This window comes from Mobula birostris, chromosome 17 (genome assembly GCF_030028105.1).
Source record: "Mobula birostris isolate sMobBir1 chromosome 17, sMobBir1.hap1, whole genome shotgun sequence".
Classification (NCBI taxonomy): domain Eukaryota; kingdom Metazoa; phylum Chordata; class Chondrichthyes; order Myliobatiformes; family Myliobatidae; genus Mobula; species Mobula birostris.
The window spans coordinates 30,974,485-30,995,930 of NC_092386.1; the positions used below are offsets into that span (position 1 = coordinate 30,974,485).

The 21,446-nt window shown below is 40.9% G+C and overlaps 1 protein-coding gene across 8 annotated transcripts in view; it reads left to right on the plus strand.

The window, feature by feature from the left end:
• The window catches only part of LOC140211586 (zinc finger protein 474-like), a 41,926-nt gene that overhangs the window by 16,738 nt on the left and 3,742 nt on the right, over window positions 1–21,446 (plus strand). For 4 of the 8 annotated variants that reach the window (XM_072281463.1, XM_072281464.1, XM_072281458.1 and 1 more), the window contains 3 exons: window positions 6,805–6,981; window positions 10,736–11,595; window positions 15,838–16,018. In XM_072281463.1, coding sequence (XP_072137564.1) covers window positions 11,272–11,595; window positions 15,838–16,018 — 505 coding nt within the window. In that variant the 5' untranslated portion in view covers window positions 6,805–6,981; window positions 10,736–11,271. Of the gene's footprint in view, window positions 1–4,595; window positions 5,468–5,887; window positions 6,047–6,804; window positions 6,982–10,735; window positions 11,596–15,837; window positions 16,019–21,446 lie in introns of those variants that run through there. The other 4 variants (XM_072281461.1, XM_072281465.1, XM_072281459.1 and 1 more) reach the window with 4 other exon arrangements.

Genomic DNA, 21,446 nt, shown 5'->3' on the forward strand with positions numbered 1-21,446 from the left:
TCCAATGTTAAAGAAACTTATTTTTACGTGGCTTTATATCATCAGAGCTGCCAGTGCCTCCTGAACTTCACTCAGGAGAAATTCTACTGCCATGCTTGAGCCTTGGCATTGAAAATAGGCAGAGCGTACTTTCAGTGAGAAGTGGTCATCGGAGTTTATTGTCTTACTAATTCTGTCTTACCAAAAGGAGTGGTTAGCGTAATGCTATTACAGTGCCAGCGACACGGGTTCAGTCCTGCTGCTGTCTGTAAGGAGCTTGTATGTTTTCCCTCTGCATGCATTGATTTCCTCTGGGTGCTCCAGTTTCTTTCCATACTCCGAAGATGTACAGGTTAGTCAGTTAATTGGTCACATGGGTGTAATTGGGAGGCACGGGCTAATTGGGATGGAAGGACCTGTTACTGTGCTGTACCTTTAGATTTAAAAAAGAAAAACGTCACAGATGCATATGTAACGCCCTGGTTCACATTTTTACTCCTATGCTTTAGGTATTTCACTTTAGCATTTCTCTAAGAGCAATCTGTTTTGCTTTCAGCCCTTTTGGGTTATTGTTGAAGATATGGGATGCTGAGGAATGTGTGTCATCCAATTAGGATGGTGGAACTGGGAAAATGTTTGAGGGAACACAGGGGGTGGGAGGGTTTTGTGAGGGACACTATGGCAGGTCTTGGTTTTTCTTTTGTTTGGCAGGAGATGAAGCGAGAAGACATTGGAGAGAACCTGTCTTAGGATTTGACCCAATGGGGGACCGTGATTCGATGGAGCAAGCTTCCAGTATCTGCTGAGGATCAGTGAATATGTATGACTTTTGGAAGAGTTGAGCTCCAGCTTGTGGACATTTGACTATTTAATTATAATGAGCCCTTTATGTTTTATTTCTTAACCATTTAGTTGTTAAGTTTCATAAATATAATTCCTTTCATCATATGCAGTGTTATTTCTTGGCACTGAGTTGTAACGGTAGCGAATTACACAGCATGCACGCAAACCAGGGTTTGGAGTGGGAGAGCCATCTCAATGCCACAGGTTTGACGGGACCAGAGTGTGTACCTAGATTTACGCAGCCAAGGAAACCAATGGGGTTTCACATTTTTTTAAAAAATAAAAAAAGCCATAAACATTCTAAGACAGTAAAGTATATTTGCTAATCTGAAAATATCACATATGGCAGGAGTTAACATGACCAGGAGTTGATATGTTAAACGCCGATGATTTATTTTTATGAGAGCTCACTTGTTATGAACTTAGATGAACACCCATACACACTTCACTTATCAGCATTCCCACAAGATAAATACTACCAAAACCCACCCCTCTTAATTTCTACCTGTTGTAATAAGGGTGATGTAAGGAGAACTGAAGGAGAGATGGATATAGGTCTCGGGTGGAATCACACATTCAGTGATGTCAATGAGGAAAACAGCATTGGATGTGGATTTCGGATCTCCCCCTCCCCCTCCCACTTTCAAATCTCTGACTATCTCTTCTTTCAGTTAGTCCTGACAAAGGGTCTCGGCCCGAAACGTCGACTGTACCTCTTCCTAGAGATGCTGCCTGGCCTGCTGCGTTCACCAGCAACTTTGATGCGTGTTGCTTGAAATTCCAGCATCTGCAGGTTTCCTTGTGATTGGATGTGGATAGTTGAAGCAAAGGAGAAGAAGTCAAATAATAGGGTGTGATTAACAGAGTCTAGCTAAAAAGGAGAAAGGGTGCTAAAAGAGAATTTTGTGAAAAATCTGTATTCCGTAGTGCAATATGATACAACATAATAAATGCAACTCCTATTATATTTAAAACTTCAACCTTGATTGGAATCAGTAAGATTGTTAGCTAATAAATCTGACCATCAATGCAGACAGCACAGTGGTAGCCCTTCGTGCATTACTATTCTTGGTCCTCTAATCCAAATACTTCTTAAAAACATTTGCAAAGTTTGCACAATATTGTACAGGATAACCTGGAGAATTAGTGCCAATGGCTGCCTTCTGCTGGCATTCCCCCAGCGATGAGTAAGGCTGCTGTTGGTGTGTGTAGGGCTTGGGTGGGTAGTGCTTCCACTTAGAACAGAGATGTGAGACTCCAGGAATGGCCCTGGCTGGCATGGTAAATACAATTTGTGGGGCTGAGGACTGGCAGTAGCTTCCTAGGATTCAGATTCAGATTTATTTAACACATGTACATTGAAACATACATCATTGGCATTAACAGCCAACATACCCAAGGATATGCTGGGGGCAGTCCACAAGCGCCAATATAGCATGTCCACAATGCTCGGCAGAACAACGTAGAGCACAATAAGCAACAAAAAACAAGATTAAAACAAGCCCTGTTCCTCCTTTTACACACACACACCTTCCTCCAAACCCAAGACAGGCCATCTTTGGCTTTCAAACTTGTAGTCACTGGGCCTTCGGCTTCCCCAGCAGATTTGCAGAGATTAGCAGACTTGGGGCTCCAGTCATTAGGCCTTGAATTCCGAACTTCAAATCGACACTTGGGCTTCAATCTTTGGTATTGACCCTAGCCTTGCCAATAATGATGAATGAGGATCCCAAATACAAGGCCTCCATGTGCAGTCAGCCCTCCAAGATGCAATGGCCTTTCTCCTTGTCTTCGCATAGGTCTTGTAGACACTGCTGACCTCCACCATTCAACAGCTCTCCCCAGCTCGTAGATTTATCCATGGCAACAGGCTCAGTATTGGTCATTATTCTTTGAAGTCGTTACCATAGAGAAATTCTTGTGCTGTGCAGACCTATGTAGGCAAACAAAGAGATGGAAGACAATAGCTTCTGTCATTCTCAATAGAAGGTGATGAGAGAGATCATGGGATCTACGCTGTCTGTCACACCTTTATTTCTGGCAGCAATCCCTAAGAAGGATTTGGACTCAGTGTGCTGGCCAGAGTGGAGCCCAGTGCCCCACATCTCAGCAATGAGCAGCCCCGCTGCTTGTCCCAGCACAGTCAACACCAGCCCTCACAGGAAGCCTTGCTGTACTGAGAGTTGTGAACAATTCATTGCTGGATCTGTGTTAAGTTCCACCATGGCAGTGCTGTCTGTTATAAAGCTCTCCAAATATAATGCTATAATGACCCCTTTTGGTGTTGATTTCCTTAGTGCTTTTGTTCCCGGAAGCAGATCTTGTGCACTAAACAAGCTATCAGTGTAATACATAGGCATAGAACCAGGGCATACATATTCCACCTTGTAGTTACGGTTTTAGAAACAATGCAATTGAATTTTGATATTTTCTATAGTTAAACATCATTAGGCTATCATTTAAAAGTGAAGTGAATAGGAGCTTTTTCCCAATAGGTGGAGTGAATCTCTGGAAATCTCTACTTCAAATGGTGCCTGAGATTAGGTCATTGGAGTATTCAAAGATGAAATAGGTAACTTCTTATATATCGGAAAATTAAGAACTATCTGAGGCCGATACCAAATAGGAGGTGAGGAGGGGTCAAATCAGCCCATGATCATATTAATTGCTGGTGTAGGCTTAGTGGGTGTTGAGTGCTGAATTGTCTATTCCTGCTCCTGTTTTCTTATGTCCTTATATGTTGATTGTGCAAATACAAGACTTTCAGATGATCTGTGGAGTTTCCTGAATTCAACCAAACAATTTATGTGTCACTACTACTGTGCTCAGTTCTGGTCACCTCACTACAGGAAGGATGTGGAAACTATAGAAAGGGTGCAGAGGAGATTTACAAGGACTGGGGAGCATGCCTTACGTGAATACGTTGAGTGAACTTGGCCTTTTCTCTTTGGAGCAATGGAGGATGAGTGGTGACCTGATAGAGGTGTATAAGATGATGAGAGACATTGATCATGTGGATAGTCAGAGGCTTTTCCCCAGGGCTGAAATGGCTATCACGAGAGGACACAGTTTTAAAGTGCTTGAAAGTAGGTACAGAGGATATGTCAGGGGTAAGTTTTTTACACAGAGAGTAGTGAGTGCGTGGAATGGGCTGCCGGTGATGGTGCTGGAGGTGGAAACGATAGGGTCTATTAAGAGACTCCTGGATAGGTACATGGAGCTTAGAAAAATAGAGGGCTATGGGTAACCCTAGGTAATTTCTAGAGTAAGTACGTGTTCGGCACAGCATTGTGGGCCAAAAGGCCTGTATTGTGCTGTAGTTTTTCTATGTTTCTATGCTGTTTCACTTAAGGTATTAGGCAGTTGGGATATGCATTTGTCATTCAATGCTCATTGGAGTATTGGGGTTCCAGTCCCTTCATTTCCAGTCAATGTTTGTCATTGACTGTCCATTTCCCGCCATTGATGCTGCCTGATTTGCTGATTCTTCCATTATTTTGTATGTATTGTTGGAATATTTACAGTTGAGGTTAGTTTTCCTGGTTTGGAAATTTGATGATTGCACTCCCAAGGATCAAGTTTTTTTTATGGTGTTCAATTAATTGCAGCTGAACTATCTTAAGGATTACTCAACTACTTAGAAGACATCTCTACAATCTACTACTGTGCATTTTGGAGGCATTTGGGTACACATAATACATCTAAAGTTCATGGATAATGTTCAGCTCTTACCTGTGCTTCCATGATGGTGTTGCTGTGCTGCTTTCAATGGTGCATTGATAAAAATGAGTGAGCATCAAAGTGTCATGCAAATTTCTTTTTATCTCCTGAGAAAGTAGAGGCACCGCTGAGCTTTCTTAACTATGATGACAATGAGGTTAGACTAGGACAGGGTATGGTGATGTTCATGGCTAGGAACTTGAAGGTATCAATCCTCTCAACCTCATTGCAGTTGATGTAAGCGGGAGAGTGTGCACGTGATATTAAGGAAATCAAGGAATATGTAGAATCATGACTTTCCACAGAGCAACAACATCATCCCTCCTTCTGCCACTGGGATTCTGACAGTGTCCTAAAACTCTTGATATAAGTATGGGATCGTTCGGGTTGTCATTTGAGGCATAATACTACCATCTCAACTTAAGCACCCGATGCCACAGTCCACTGGGCTCCTAGTCTTACCAAAGCTGACATCAAAAATAGATGCACCATGGCTGTTAAGGCAACCGCTCTGCCCATGACCATAAGAAACTGCAGAGAGTTATGGGCACGGCTCAGCACTGAATGGAAACCAGCGCCCAATCCGTGGACTCTGTCTACACTTCTCGCTGCCTTGGTAAATCAACCAGCATATTCAAAGACCCCACCCATCCCAGACATTCTCTCTTCATCCCCCTCCCATCAAGCAGAATATACAAAAATTTGAAAGCATATATTACCAAGTTCAAGGTCAGTTTCCATCCATCCAGCTGTTATGACTATTGGACGGACCCATGGAATCTTGAGCTCACAGTCTATCTCATTGTTACCTTGTGCCTAGTCTATCTGCACTGCACTTTCTCTGTAATTTGAGCATTTTTATTCTGCATTTGTTTTACCTCAAAACACTGTTGTAATGAATTGATCTGTACGAACAGTATGCAAGGTAAGTTTTCCTTAGTTCCTCAGTATATGTGCAAAAGTTTCACCACGAATTCCCTCCATATCTGCTGCCTGACTTTTTAAGTTCCTCCAGCTTTGTGTGTTTAACGCCAGATTTTCAGCATCTGCATAATTTCTTGTGTCTTTGCCGTGCTTGTCTCTCTATGTAGGAATGCTTGTAGGCACGTCTATGTGTGCGTGCGTGCGTGCCTTTACTCACGTTCGTGATTGCTGCAAAGCTGCATTTATGAACGGGAATTAGAAGGACCAATGTACTCATTAGCTAGTAAATAGCTCACGCAATTTATGTGGTTTCGTTATGTTTTCTTTTAATTTTAAAAAGGGACGTTTATTAACGTTCTCAGTTTAGTGTTTACAAAATATACAGCACATTAAACCATTGCCATTCTTGCCCTGAAAGCAGTCAAATCCTTGCGGCGCCACCAGTCCCAGGAATGCAAAGAGCCAGTGGTTCGAGTGCTCTCTCCAGGGATACACGATCATGAATGTCTCGCCGAAACTCCGTTTGAGCGGAACCGTTGTTGTCTCGTACTGTACGACACAGTGAGGCTTGCTCTTGGAAGTGCGTTTATTGATCACCTCCCGACGTTTTTTGTTGACAGTTAGTGTGTAAAGCTCCTTTAAACGAAGCGAGGATGCAGTCCTTCCCGTCTCTGCCCCTCGTTTCAACATCAAAACACTTGCCAGCATCTTGGATCTGTAGTTTGTGTTCCAGGTTCCAGCATTTGCCGTTTCCTGTGTCAGCCTCACAAATTTCTTTAATCTGATCTCTCCAATTCTCCGTGTCTGATATTTTGCAACAGCCTAAACTGTCCAAAATGTAACCTCAGTGTGCCTCAATCAAAGGGGCGGTTATTTGCAGACAACATCGTTCTATTTTGCATTATTTCCACTCTTACATTATTTAAACTATTATCAGCAGGTTCCTCAGTACATGGTTGTATTTCATGTTAATGCCGACTCACATTCTGTGCTTAGCACACAGCCGAGAATGCATTATGCTCGTTTTATGCTACTGTTTGAACTTCCTGCCATTTCGCAAATGTCCTCACCGTACATTTAAATCACACAACTAGTATTGCAACCCGTAGTATTATAAACCTACACTCATCCCCAGATATGGACCACATTAATTTACTGAAGCATAAAATATTTACAAACATTTCTGTCAAAACAGTTAAGATCAAATCTGTCAGTAAACAAGGACCTTGCCCCTGGTCAAAGTAACCGGAGCCCACTATGTTTGCCTTCTTTAAGTCCTGCATTCTCTGCAACCTGCTCCCATTGTGGATAACCATGCTGTGTTAATCGTGTTGCTAGGGAACGACCTGGAAGCGCAATGGTTGCAGTGGAACACTGCCTCCCTGTGCCTGGCGAGCCGCTGGTGGAATCCAGCGGCAGATTCGACAGCGGGCTCACGGTTTGTCATGGGACGCACGGAGGCAATGGCTGGAAGCAGATAGTGATGTAAGGTCAGTGAACTATGCAAGGAACAAGGTTAGTAATTTGTGCACGCAGTGAAATATTAGATGCTTCGAGTGATTGCAACGTTGACATTTGTTGTATCTCGTCCTACTAACAAATCCTCAGTATATAGCTACCCCATGACCCAAACATTCAGATTTTAGCCTGGAGTTTCTCATTCACAGAGATGCAGAATTAGAAAGTTAAGGAATTAGAGAGAGCGGGAGGGTGGCATGCGGCCCATCCATTACCTGTCAAAAGCAATCCGGCACCCCCTGAAGCTCTGCCATAGCCCTGATTTTTTTCACCTTTTCAGTGCTGATGAATTCTTGTTTTGGTGTGGAGGAAAGTTGGGAGATGTTGTTCCATTTTGGACTTGCTGATTTTTCTGTCATAGGGGTTGAATTTCCACGTACACAGGAAAAATTACAGAATTTGCAGAGGGCACTAAAGCTATATACTGTATAGTGAGGAAGAAACGTTGGTCTTATATGCACATAGACTGAGTATGGCCTTTGACATGTAATACTAAAAGACGTACATACCGTTGGGAAGAAAATTAAAATGGTGCATTTCCAAAATTAATGAGTGTGCAGATAGATATGGGTGTATAAATATTTGACAGCAGCTAAGCAAAATCAGAAAGTGAAAAAATGAAGCTCACAGGGTCTGAGGCATAAAGTATAAAAACAAGTATTATACTGGATACCATAAACAGCATTTGGAGCTTCCTGTGAGCTTTCCTCATCTAAATCAATTGGTGTAGCCTTCTATTCTCTTTTCTTCAGGAGCTTGCCCTGCCTTCCCCTAAATACATCAACACTATTTACTCCATTTGGATCAGGGGTTCTTCCCTCTTTGGGTTTGAATAATTATTCTTTATAACCTTCTAATTTTAAATCTAGACACTATGGTAAACCATGTATATAGGTTGTAACTGGGTTACCTGTCTGGACATGCCCCTCTGCTGGCTGCTTCTGTGGCTCCTCCCACAGACCCCTGAATAAAGGTGATTGTGTCACTGCTTCTCCCTCAGTCCAGGACAGATATTCAGTATGGACGTTGGTCCATTTTACTGTTAATAAAAGCCTTTCAGTATTTACTCTACTACCAGTCTTACATAGGCTTACATACAACATTTTGGACCAGAAGAAATGGTCCAGAAGAGATTTATGGAAACTATTGTTACTATGTTTCTTAACAACTAATACCATTACTTAGCCTAATAGATTAGAATTACCTCTGTACATAATTATCTATTTAAGTGTCTAATTTCCTTTTATATCATCTCAATGTGTACTTAAGAATGTAAAAATAATTATAGTTTTATACATATAAAAAAATGGAAAAGGTTGTAAGTGTGGAAAAAGTACATGGTACTTGTGAATTCCTTATCCAAATAAAAATAAAATTTAAAAAAAGAGATAGTGCATTAGACACTTAATTGTTTATCAATTTCAACATTGTATCTCCCTGGAAGATACTGAAGCAAAGTGATGACGTAGTATTTCAGCTTTGCTTCATAGATGGGCTTATTATTATCTACTCTGTCCCTTATTCCTATGCCATCCTTTCTTTTATAACGATGTATCTGTGAAATAGTTTACTACTTTATTTAGTTTCATAGTTCCTCCTTGCCTTCTTAATTAAAACATAGCAAATCTACAACACATTACAAGCACTTCAGTCCACAATGTTGTGCCAACCATGTAACCTACTCTAAAAGCTGCCTAGAATTTCTCTACCACGTAGCGCTCTATTATTCTAAGCTCTATGTACCTATTTAAGGGTCTCTTGAAAGACCCTATTGTATCCACCTCTACCACATTCGCTGGCAGTGCATTCCACACACCCACCACTCTCTGTGTAAAAAACTTACTTTTGACACCGCCTCCCCCCCCACCGTGTACCTACTTCCAAGCACCTTAAAACTATGCCCTCTCATGTTAGCCATCTCAGCCCTGGGAAAAAGCCTCTGGATATTCACACAATCAATGTCTCTCATCATATACACCTCTATCAGGTCACCTCTCATCCTCCGTCACTCCAAGGAGAGGGGCCAAGTTCACTCAATCTATCCTCATAAGACATGCTGACCAATCCAGGCAACATCCTTGTAAACACGAGGAATTCTGCAGATGCTGGAAATTCAAGCAACACACATCAAAATTGCTGGTGAACGCAGCAGGCCAGGCAGCATCTCTAGGAAGAGGTACAGTCGACGTTTCAGGCCGAGACCCTTCATCAGGACTCTGGGTCCTGACGAAGGGTCTCAGCCTGAAACGTCGACTGTACCTCTTCCTAGAGATGCTGCCTGGCCTGCTGCGTTCACCAGCAACTTTGATGTGTGTTGCTTGAACATCCTTGTAAATCTCCTCTGCACTCTCTCTATAGCATCCACATCTTTCCTGTAATGAGGTGACCAGAACTGTTCTTGACTTCTTTCCCAATCCTCAGTATTCACTCTTATCGTGCAATCCTTTCATATCTGTGTATTGTGCACCTCTTTCCTTGTACTTCATTGTTCCCTGATACATTTTTCTTCCAAAGAGTTTAGTGAGTGTTAGATTTTCTTTTCCTTTTTTAGTACAGAGGTTCCCATCCTGGCATCCATGGACCCCTTGCTTAATGGTATTGGTCCATGGCATAAAATGTTGCAGACACCTGCTTTAGTGGAATATAATTTTCCTGTATGCAGTTGAAAAATATTTAAATGTTCCTCACTATTGATTGTCAATATTGTTGACTATTTTCTTGTAGTTCTATTTAGTTTTATTTTCAGCTACTCAAAATTATGCTTTATCATAATTATGTCATTCTCTTTCATCTAAAACTCCCTCTTGTTTAGATATCTCCTTACTTTTACTTGTTCTATTTCGTTCCCAATAGCAAATCCTTTTCTAGACGCTTTACATCTTGGGTTAGAAGTTGGTCCTTTATACTTTGTAAGAACTCCACCATAATTATTATTTGTGTTTCTAATTTATCTGCATATGAAATTTTGATGTGCTACCATGAATTACTAGTTATCCCACAAAAGGAGCATTGATCCAATTCCAGCAATTCCACAATAGGAAGGATATGAAAGGTTAGGAATGATATACTGGAGTAATAATGGGTTAATATTATAGGGAAAGAGTAAATGAGTTGCTCTTCATTGGGAAGATTGACAGTAGATATGACAGAGATGCTCAAAATAATGAGGAGTCCAGGCAGGATGGATTGAAATGGTTCCAATTAGTTGAAGAATTATGAACCAGACATAAATTTAAGATGACTGAAGCAAGCAAAAAAGGAAAATTAGTGAACTATTAGCATCTGGAATGTATTATGTAACAGGCTGATAGAGGAACATTCAGTCATACCTTTCAAATGAGAATTGGATCAATATTTCAAAGAAACAAAATTGCTTGAGCGGGAAAGGCACAGTGCTCATCTAGAACCGTGGCACAAAATTGAAGGGTTAAATGACCTGTTCTGTGACTATTGTATCATTCTGTTAGAAGACTCATAATTGGATAAGGTAATTTCAAATGGGGTGAATTGGGTGATAGTAGTCCATAAGACCATATTTCAGAAAAGCTCCCACTTGAAGTTAAAATGAAAAGAAACTGTTTAATAACTTCCAAATGATTCTGCCCTACCTCAAATCAGTCATAAACAAAATCAAATAATATTAATATAGAAATATGTATAATATACAAGAGACACTTTATATACTTTTGATAATTTTTAATGTTTCCATTGATCATAAAAATGTTAATTAAATTATTTTATACTTTCAAAGGCTTAAACTGTGTTGCATGAATTTCTCAAGAGGAACGAAACAACGTTCTGTAAATACCATGTGATAATTATAAACGATACTGCTTCCCAATAAAACATTGTATCTCTCTCAGACATTTTCTATGAAGCCTCAGGACCTTACATCACCGCTACAAATTCTGAAAAAAACAGATCACTTGACAAATCACTCTAAGTGCAGACAATTATCTGCATGTGTGAATTGTGGAAAAAGATGACTCTTACCTGATGCCCAATTCTTGATCAAGCTTTAAAAGGAAGCAAACAGATAAAAAGATAAGCTATAGGACATTTTCATGTGGAGACATAATTGACTCATTAAACTTACCTTCACATTGATTTAAACACGAAGATCTATTTGTATAAAAACTCAAATCATATAATCATCATCATTTATTGGATATCCATAACAAATTGTCAACTATCATTCAAGAATTTTAATTGAAAAACTTTCCACAACAGTAGTTCAAGATATTTGAAAACAAAAGAAATGTCAAAACTTCAGAGGGTTTGTTACATATGTGTAAGCAATTTGGATTGCATTCAATTGTCATTCATGAGCCTCGGTGCCTGGCGAACTGGCGGATTGAGAATGAGAAATTACCAAAGCACCAGCAAAGACCAGAACCCAAAAAACCAGAGCCTGTAAAAGTAGGTGGTTCACTTGATGATAATGTTGCAAACACAGCACTATTCACAAGCGGAAATGACCAGCTCATTCCCTGCGAAAACTGTGGTCGGACATTCCCACCTGATCAACTTTCTGTGCACCAGAGAAGCTGTAAATCAACTGATGGAGGCGCATCATCAGAAATACCTCAGTCAAGCACAAGTTACAAATCTGTAAGTCTTTCAGTACCTCTTCTAACAAGTACTTCCAATATATTCTCAAGTCAAAGAAAAGCAGAATGATTGAACAGTACACAGAAAGCCTGATCCAGAGGATGCTGTTGCACTTAAAGAAGCAAAAGATTGTAAATATAAGGTGACCAAAGACTTCAGTGGGTCTGAGGACAAGGATCTTAATTCAATATGTTAATAGTCAGGGTGTCATTTAATTGTGCAAGAGGGTTGAATAATGGGCAGCAGGGTGGTATAGCATCGGATATCAGTTACTGCAAATTGGGTATTGAGAATGCAAATCTCCAAATCAGAAAGATTGGAACAACTTACATATGACATTGCTAAATAATTGCTAGTTGATGTAAATCCTAGCAGAATGATGAAGTCCATTCCTTTTTTTTATTTATAAGTAGTCGAATGTAAACATAGCTGGGCTTTGATATTAAACGACTGTATGCTGGAGATCTTCAACTATTAAATACACTCTGAAATAAAACTGAGAATTCTAAGCTTTTGTGCTTTCCTCATTTCCTTAGCCACCTGCTGCAACCCCCTACAAGTACTCCCTAGTATACTAACGCCTGTCTTATGTACAGCCCATAATATGTACATGAGTGTTTGGGAGACTAATGGGATGGATTTTCCGGCTGCATGTGTCTTCTGCTCAGTTCGGGGCTGCATTTCCTACTTGCAAACTGGTAGTTTGCAATCACTTTGCAGGTACGGAATCCTTTTGTGACCCAGGCAGGACTTGCACTTGGCACCTTCAGTACAAGTGCACTGCCTTTTTTCCCCTCTGACCTTTACCTACATAACAGAAGTACTGAAATCCCCCTAAAAACAGGGATTAGGAAGTCATATGTCAGAAAAAGTATGGGAAACACAAGGAAGTTAGAGGAAAATTTCCCAAAACTTGTTTGTCCTAGTTTGAAGAATAGATCTTTCATTAACAAGGATGAGAAACTTTGAAGGATCATTTTACAGAGAGTCGCATACAAATAGTGGACCACTGAGGAAACACAAAAAAATTCACATGGAACTTATTAATATATATATTTTATACATTGTTTAAATGACAACAAGGTTTTTTGGTTTCTGGTTTTAGGTTTTAATTGATGATTGTCGCATGTACTGAGATAAGTTGTTTTGCATACTGTTCATTCAGATAAAACCATTATAAAGTGCATTGAGGTAGAACAAAGTAAAACAATAACAGTTACAGAGAAAGTCCAGTGCAGGTAAACAATAAAGTGCAAAATCACAACGAAGTAGATTGTGAGGTCAAGGTTCCAACTTATTGTACCAGGAAACTATTTAATTGTCTTATAACAGCAGTACAGAAGCTATCCTTGAGCCTGCGAGCACATACTTTCAACTTTTATATTCTCTACTTAATGGAAGAGGTGGACAATGTCTTTGATTATGCTGACTGAGTCAGAGTCTATAGAGGAAAGGTGGTTTCCATGATATGTTGAGCTATGTCCAAAACTCTGTAGTTTCTTGTCTACCTACATCCGTGACGCTTCACACGCTCTTGATCTTTTCAATGATTTCAAGTTCTCTGGCCTCCATTGTTTTATTTTTACTACAGCTGTCCAGTCCCTGTACACCTCCATCCCACACCAGAAAGGCCTCATAGCTCTCCGTTTCTTTCTGGGCACCAGAGCCAACCAGTTCCCCTCCACTACCACTGTCCTCCATCTAGTGGAACTTGTCCTCACTCTTAATAATTCCTCCTTTGGCTCCTCCCACTTCCTTAAAACAAAAGATGTAGCCATGAGCATTCACATGGGCCCCAGATATGCCTGCCTTTTTGTCGGCTATTGGAACAGCCTGCACTGGTGACTGTCCCCACTTTTCCTACGCTACCTCGACAGCTGCCTCAGTGCTGCCTCCTGCACTCGTGAGGAACTCGTCGACATCATCCACTTTGCATCCAACTTCCACCCTGTCCTCAAATTTACCTGGTCCTTTTCCAACACCTCCTTCCCCTTTCTCAATCTCTCTGCCTCTATCTCTGGAGACAGCTTATCCACTGATGTCTATTATAAACCCACAGACTCTCACAGCTACCTGGACAATACTGATTCCCACACTGTTACTTGTAAAAATGCCTTCTCTCAATTCCTCCATCTCCGCCGCATCTGCTCTCAGGATGAGGCTTTTCATTCCAGAATGAAGGAGATGTCCTCCTCCTTCAAAGAAAGGGGCTTTCCTTCCTGCACCATCAACGCTGCCCTCAAGCGTATCTGTTTCATTTCACGCACGTCTGTTCTCACTCCATCCTCCCACCACCCTACCAGGGCTAGGGTTCCTCTTGACCTCATCTACCACCCCACCAGCCTCCGCATCCAGCACATAATTCTCCACAACTTCCGCCATCTCAAATGGGATCCCACCACCAAGCACATCTTTCCCTCCCCTCCAGGTTCTGCTTTCCGCAAAGATCGCTCCCTACGCAACTCCCTTATTCTTTCGTTCCTCCCCACTAATCTCCCTCCTGGCATTTATCTTTGCAAGCAGAACATTTGCTACACCTGCCCTCCTCCCTCACTACCATCCAGGGTCCTTAACAGTCCTTCCAGGTGAAGTGACACTTCACCTGCGAGTCTGTTGGGGTCATACTGTGTCCGGTGCTCCCGGTGTGGCCTCCTGTATATCGGTGAGACCCACTGTAGATTGGGAGACTGTTTTGCCGAGCACCCATGCTCCATTTGCCAGAAAAAGCAGAATCTCCCAGTGGCCACCCGTTTTGATCCCACTTCCCATTCCCATTCCAAGATCACTATCCATGGCCTCCTCTATTGTCACGATGAGGCCACACTCTGGTTGGAGGAACAACACCTTATATTCCATCTGGGTAGCTTTCAACCTGATGGTGTGAACATCATTTTCTCAAAACTTCTGGTAATGGCCACCCCCTTCACCATTCCCCATCCCTTTCTCCCTCTCTCACCATATCTCCTTTACTGCCTATCAACTCCCTCTGGTACTTCCCCACCCTTTTCTTTCTTCCATGGCCTTCTGTCCTCTCCTATTAGATTCCCCCTTCTCCAGCCCTTTATCTCTTTCACCAATCAAGTTCCCAGCTCCTTACTTCACCCCTCTCCTTTCCAATTTCACCTGTCACCTGTGTTTCTCCCTCCCATTCCCCCACCTTTTAACTTTACTCTTCTTGTTTTTTTTCCTCCAGTCCTGCTGAAGGGTCTCGGCCCGAAACATGGACTGTACTCTTTCCATAGATGCTGCCTGGCCTGCTGAGTTCCTCCAGCTTTTTGTGTGTTTTGCAGTTGCTTTTGGTAAAGTGCAGAGCAGTTACAATACCAAGCAGTCCTGCATCCAGATAAGATCCTTTCTGTGGTACAATGATAAAAATTGGTAAGAGTCAACAGGGTCATGTCAAAGTTCTATATCCTCCTATGGAAGTAGAGTGGCAGAGTCTCTTCCTAGAGATGCTGCCTGGCCTGCTGCATTCACCAGCAACTTTGATGTGTGTTGATGGAAGTAGAGTAGTTGATAGAGTCAGTACTGAGCTTTCCTGGCTGCAATATCTACATGGTTTGACCAGGTCAGGCTAGGATAATGTTCCCTGCTAGGAACTTGAAACTCTGCATTCTCTCAACCTTAACACCATTAATGTAGACACATGCATGTGGATCGATCTCCATTCTGAAGTCAATTCTGTTTTGTTCTTTTGTTTTGCTGACAGAGGAAAGGTGAAGGGTTGCTGTCATGACATCACGTTACTAAGCTCTCTATCTCCTTCAATGTAATTCAACTCATCATTGTCTGAGATCAGATCTACTGCAGTGTTACCATCATTAAACTTGTAGGTTCATGCATATTTCTGCTAAAACAGAAGTTGACATGCTTACTCACTGTTTAGTCATTAATTCAGTGTATGGAATTACTCCTCAACTATTACATCAATAATCTGACTTAATTATTCCAGTCTAGTCTGTTGCTACAACAATATGGAAGTGTATCTCTGAATATGCATTTGAACCTATTAACAAAGCCATCCAATGACATGTGTATATTCACGTCATTGTTTGGTCTTGCCATCTGAAGGTTTTGTTTAGGTTGGGAAGTGTAAGGCATGCAAATCTACTGGCGCTGTCGAAATATTACTGCCCAGTTTAGTTCAGTCCCAAGTCCATACTCTTAATGCATCGTGGCTTTTGAATAATACAGTACATTTTGTTTAGTATTAGGAGACTGACATTTTACAATTGTCTCTAGCCACCAGCAGCTAGACGTCCACAAACAGTGTTCTGCTACATTTGTGGTCGAGAATATGGAACGACATCAATAAGTATCCATGAACCCCAGTGCTTAAAAAAATGGCACATTGAAAATGACCAGCTTCCAAAGCACCTCAGGGGGCCTGAACCCAAAAAACCTGAAGTCAGGCCTATCAAGGGTAGGTGCACATTAGATTTAGTTATTTAATGTTTCTGTTATAACAGGATTAAAATGTGATGGCAAGATATCAGCATTTTGGGTTTGATTCTGAATAGTTTGTTTCATGCGGTCAGTTACCATTATAAAAAGGCGTTGCTGACACACGTCATTAAGTTACACTTCCTGTCTCAAATTATCTTTTCTGGGCAGCTTGATTTTAATGGGTTTATATTCATATTTTCATAGCTCAAGCTGAAATTTCCACCTAATTGGCTGTATATTAAATGTGTAAAATTTCTTCAGAAAGTAGATAACTGTAACATAACTTCCTGTCTCCTGTACTTAATGCCCTGAGGAAGGCCACCGTAGCAAACACCACCTTCCCCACCCTATGCTCCTGTGATGCCACTTTCAGTGAACTATGTAGTTTAACTCGTGGGCCCCTTTGTTCCGTAAGACTCTCCAGGGCCCGATCGTTCACTGTACAAGTCCAACTCTGGTTTGATCTCCCATAATGCAATAGCTCATATTTATCTTAATTGAAAGGCATGTGCCAGTCCTCAGCCAGCATACCCAGCTGATCATGACCCCTCTGTAATTTTTCACAACCTTCTACACTACCGTACCACCTATTTTAGCACCATCCACAAACTTACCTCTATAAACACGCTCTGTATATTTACATCCAAACTGTTTGTATAACTTACAAACAATAAAGGTCCCAGCACCAAATCCTGTGATACACCAATAGGCAGAGGCGTCCAGACCAAGAAATAACTGTTGACTATCACCCTCTGCTTCCTACCACTAAATTCAATCTGCTATCTCCCCATTGATCCCATACAATCTAATCTTCCAAACTAGCTTGCCATGAGGGATCTTGTCATAGACCTTGCTAAATTCCATACAGACAACATCCATGCCCTACCCCAATTACCTCCTTGAAAGAACTCCAAGAGATCTTCCAGACAAGAGAAAATCTGCAGATGCTGGAAATCGAAGCAACACACACAAAATGCTTGGTTTTCTCCTGAAATGTTGACTGTACTGTTTTCCATAGATGCTGCCTGGCCTGCTGAGTTCTTCCAGCATTTTGTGTGTGCTGCAGAGATCTTTCAGACCTGACTTTCCACGCACAAAGCAGTGGTAACTGTACCGAATCCTACCTTCTCTTCAGAATCACCCACCACTGATATCGGATTCGTCAGCCAGTGGTCTCCTGGCTTGTTTTTTCCTATCCTTTTAAACAATGGTTCCACATTTATATAAGATATTCTAAGATTAAAGGTGCTGTTGGCAGTATTCTCCAGCTGTACACATTTCTTTTCCTATCCTGCCAATCATCCCAGATCCTGCTTCATTCAAAACCAGTACAAGCACCAACTACTTTAGCCAAAGGATGGTGAATCTGCCAAATTCATTGCCACAGACAGTTGTGGAGGCCAAGCCACTAGTATATTTCATGCAGAAGCTGATAAATTCTTGATTATTAAGGTTGTTGGAAGTTATGGGGAGAAGGCAGGAGAATGGGGTTGAGAGGAATAATAAATCAGCCATGATGGAATGCAAAGCAGACTGAGTGAGCCAGTTGGCTTCATTCTGTCCTATGTCTTATGGCCTACTGGGCAACCGCCAACAAAACAAATTACAAACCACAATCTACTTCTCGTCTTTAGAAGTCTTCAGGTAGGTACTACACCTGCCATTTTGTTGCTTGAAATACCTGTTCTCACTGTCCCGACCATATCCCTGTTACACAGCACATGTTATATGAGCAACATGAAATTCCAACGTGGAAGGAAGGCGCATGTATCTTCGGTGTCTATATTTTACTTATAATATGCTCCTGCATTTAAATTTATAAGGAAAGATATACTTGTACGTAGGCGAAGTCTTGTGGAAACAAAGAGCAATATGTTACCTTTGGGCACTAGTAATAAGCCAAGAAGCACCAATGCAATGAGAAAATAAAGATGCTTTATGTTGCAGTGTGTACTTGAAAGCTGTGGTCACTGTGGTCAGTAAATTCCTGGGTGAACTGATAATATGAAAGTAGATCTACTGATGAAAGGGTGATAATTCCTATGAACGTTATAAATTAATTGAGCTAAATATGTGGTTTTCCATATGTGCAGAAGTCACTCATATTAACAGCTATCACCAATCCCTTCATAGATTCTCCTGTTGTCTTTGGATGGAATTAAAACAAGTTTATTAAAATTTTAAATGTATTTTTGGGATCTGGTGGTTATTGGAGAAAAGGAAAAAAAATTGTTGCCCATCCCTGAACTTGAGAAGATAGTGGTGAACTACTGGAGATCCTTTGAAGACATTCCCACAAACCTGCTGGGTTAGATGACGAAGAATTGGCAAGTCAGGGTGGCGTGTGACTTGGAGGACAATCTGCATGTGATGGTATTCCCATGTGCATGCTACACTCCTCCAAATTGGTGGCAGAAGCCATGGATTTTGGAGAAAGCAGGATCTCCCAGTGGCCACACATTTTAATTCCATGTCCCATTCCCATTCTGATATCTCAATCCATGGCCTCCTCTACTGTCAAGATGAAGCCACACTTGGGTTGGAGGAACAACACCTTATATTCTATCTGGGTAGACTCCAACTTGGTGGCATGAACATTGATTTCTCTAACTTCCGTTAATGCCCCCCTCCTGTTCTTACCCCATCCCTTATTTATTTACTAATTATTCCCCCCCCTTTTTTTCTCTCTCTGTCCCTCTCACAATTACTCCTTGCCTGCTCTCCATCTTTCTCTGGTGCTCCCCTCCCCCTTTCTTTCTCCCCAGGCCTCCCATCCCATGATCCTCTCCCTTCTCCAGCTCTGTATCCCTTTTGCCAATCAACTTTCCAGCTCTTAGCTTTATCCTTCCCCCTCCTGTCTTCTCCTATCATTTCGGATCTCCCCCGCCCCACTTTCAAATCTCTTACTATCTCTTCTTTCAGTTAGTCCTGATGAAGGGTCTGGGCCCAATACATCGACTGTACTTTTTCTTATAGATGCTGCCTGGCCTGCTGTGTTCCACCAGCATTTTGTGTGAATTTCCAGCATCTGCAGATTTCTTCGTGTTTGCACACTCAATTCGCCATGGGCTCAAACAGCACAGAAACAGACCTTGTGGCCCACCATGTCCGTGCTGATCACTGAGTAACCATCTATACTGATCTGAATCTCTGGCACATAGTCTGCCACCTTCAACGTCTTCATGGTTCATTTGTTTGTCCAGATTCCTCTTAAATATTGGGAGAACCTCAGTCCCCAGACGCTTTGTCAGATTCTAAAAATCACCACACAAACACTTGTTTACTTACCCTACCATCCACTCTCCTGTCACTGTATTAATTAGACCCTTTGCTTCCTCTGACCTGTTCTTGTTTTACTTTCCTTGCTGATCCATTTGAATTTCTGGTCAAATGTGGGCGTGAGAATGTTGATGGTGGGGGACATGCCACTGAGTGTCAAGGGAAGGTTGTAGAGAAAGTCATGGTCTTGTAGATTTATGGTACACTTATCACTCTGTGCCCATTCCTGACTGTTACCTAGGTATGGTCTGCTTCATTTGCAAAGGAGTTACAAATGATTATCTAATTAATTTCAATAGCAGATATTTTACTTTCTACATCTATTTTGATACATTGTCCTAAGTGTCCCACTGTTTTGCTCTTGGTTATATATTACAACAAACTTTAAAACACATTAAGCCATTATTTGCCTTCCCCCTTTTCATTATTACATTGTGGACTAGTGAAGACTCTTTATATGGTTCATACAATATTTTTTCATCCTCATATTCTCTTGCTTATGTGATGAACCTTACCTTTCCATATCACTTAAATCACAGTTTTATCATTTTATTTTTCACTTAAAGGATATATGAGAGAGGTATTTCTGTAACATCATGATCTTTCTGTCTAAATTGGTTAAGGTTTCTTCATTGTGTAACTTGCTCACTTTCCAACATTTCATCCAGGAATATTTTGATGGTGTGGTCGGTATGAAATGTGCTTTCCTATCACATTGTCTCTGATTTCAAGACAGCTGTTTCAGCAGCTAAAGCTGTGTTTCCTTTGATTATTAACTCTATTCAGATACCCAATGCATGTAAAAGAGCCTTCAGACTGGTTAGCTTATTTGTTACTTTTAAAATGAATATGTTAGGAAATTAAATCTCACCATGCAAGGCCACTTCTGTATTAAACTGTTAGCCACTAATTATTTCCCTTACTTGCAACGTTACTGGCAATACCTCTAAAAACTAAGGAATTGACTTCATATGTTAGTACCTTTGATGTTCTGCATTCTAGTGCAAGATCAAAACCACAGCTGATGAGGGAACCAACATTGCAGATGTTGAAAATTCAGATCACAAGTAGTGGGAGGCATGGTTATATAAAATAGGCTGACTTGCTCACTGTCTTGGTGCAAGTTCTGAATCACAACCAGCCAACCAACCAATCAACAAAAGCTGGTGATTGATGTTTTTTTTCAATCCAGTAAATGATTGTTCAATCTTTAGGACTGTATAAGCTAAAGAAAAGATTTATTACATTTTTAAATCAAAACCAAATATAAACACATTCTACACAAGTAAGTTTACATTTTTATACACTTTTGTAGTAGCATAATAAGCAAATAATCATCAAGATTACAATTTGCAATGAGCAACAAGCAATAGTTTTAGCTGGCACACCTTTCCCTTTGTTATTAATTTCATCCCCAATCCTGACAAATTCACTCCGCCACCAAGTTATTTGTATCCATGGATCCAAACTAAACTCCACATCATCGTCTCTTTAAAATGAATTTAGTTGATAGTCACACAAAGTGTGATCTTTATTGTTCTATTAATCTTGTTGACAATGCGCAGAAATTGTATTGGCCTTTTGATCTGTTTAACTATGCTTGTATGGATTCTGATATATTTCAATGAAAATAATTGTACAATGTCACTGAGAATCAACACAGACAAAATTATTTACAAATAAGGGTCAAATGGAACCAGCTTCCCTTGTGCATCAATAGATTTCCAACTTACCCTCTTCTTAGTTGGAAGAATCAGTTAGTTATACTGTGGAATGTGAGCGATTCAGTTGAATCCTGGAAGTTTAACTGTCATGAATAATGCACAACAACTGGTCTGATGAAGACCAGATTCAACAGGTCAGGTCTGTTCAGAACATTCAAACAGTGGCCCGTGGAACAAGAAGAAAGGATCCGACATCACGATAACATAATTTTAAAAACAGCCATATGGGAGGATTCTCATAGATTTAAATAGCTCACATTCTACTACATTCTCTACAATAGCAATTTTATTTCAAAAGACATCCATATGGAATTTATACCAAATATTTATCTTTACTTTTGGTCTTTCATCCTTATGCCTTTTTTTGTCAGCAAACGTACAGCAGGTAGTGCTGCTGCTTCG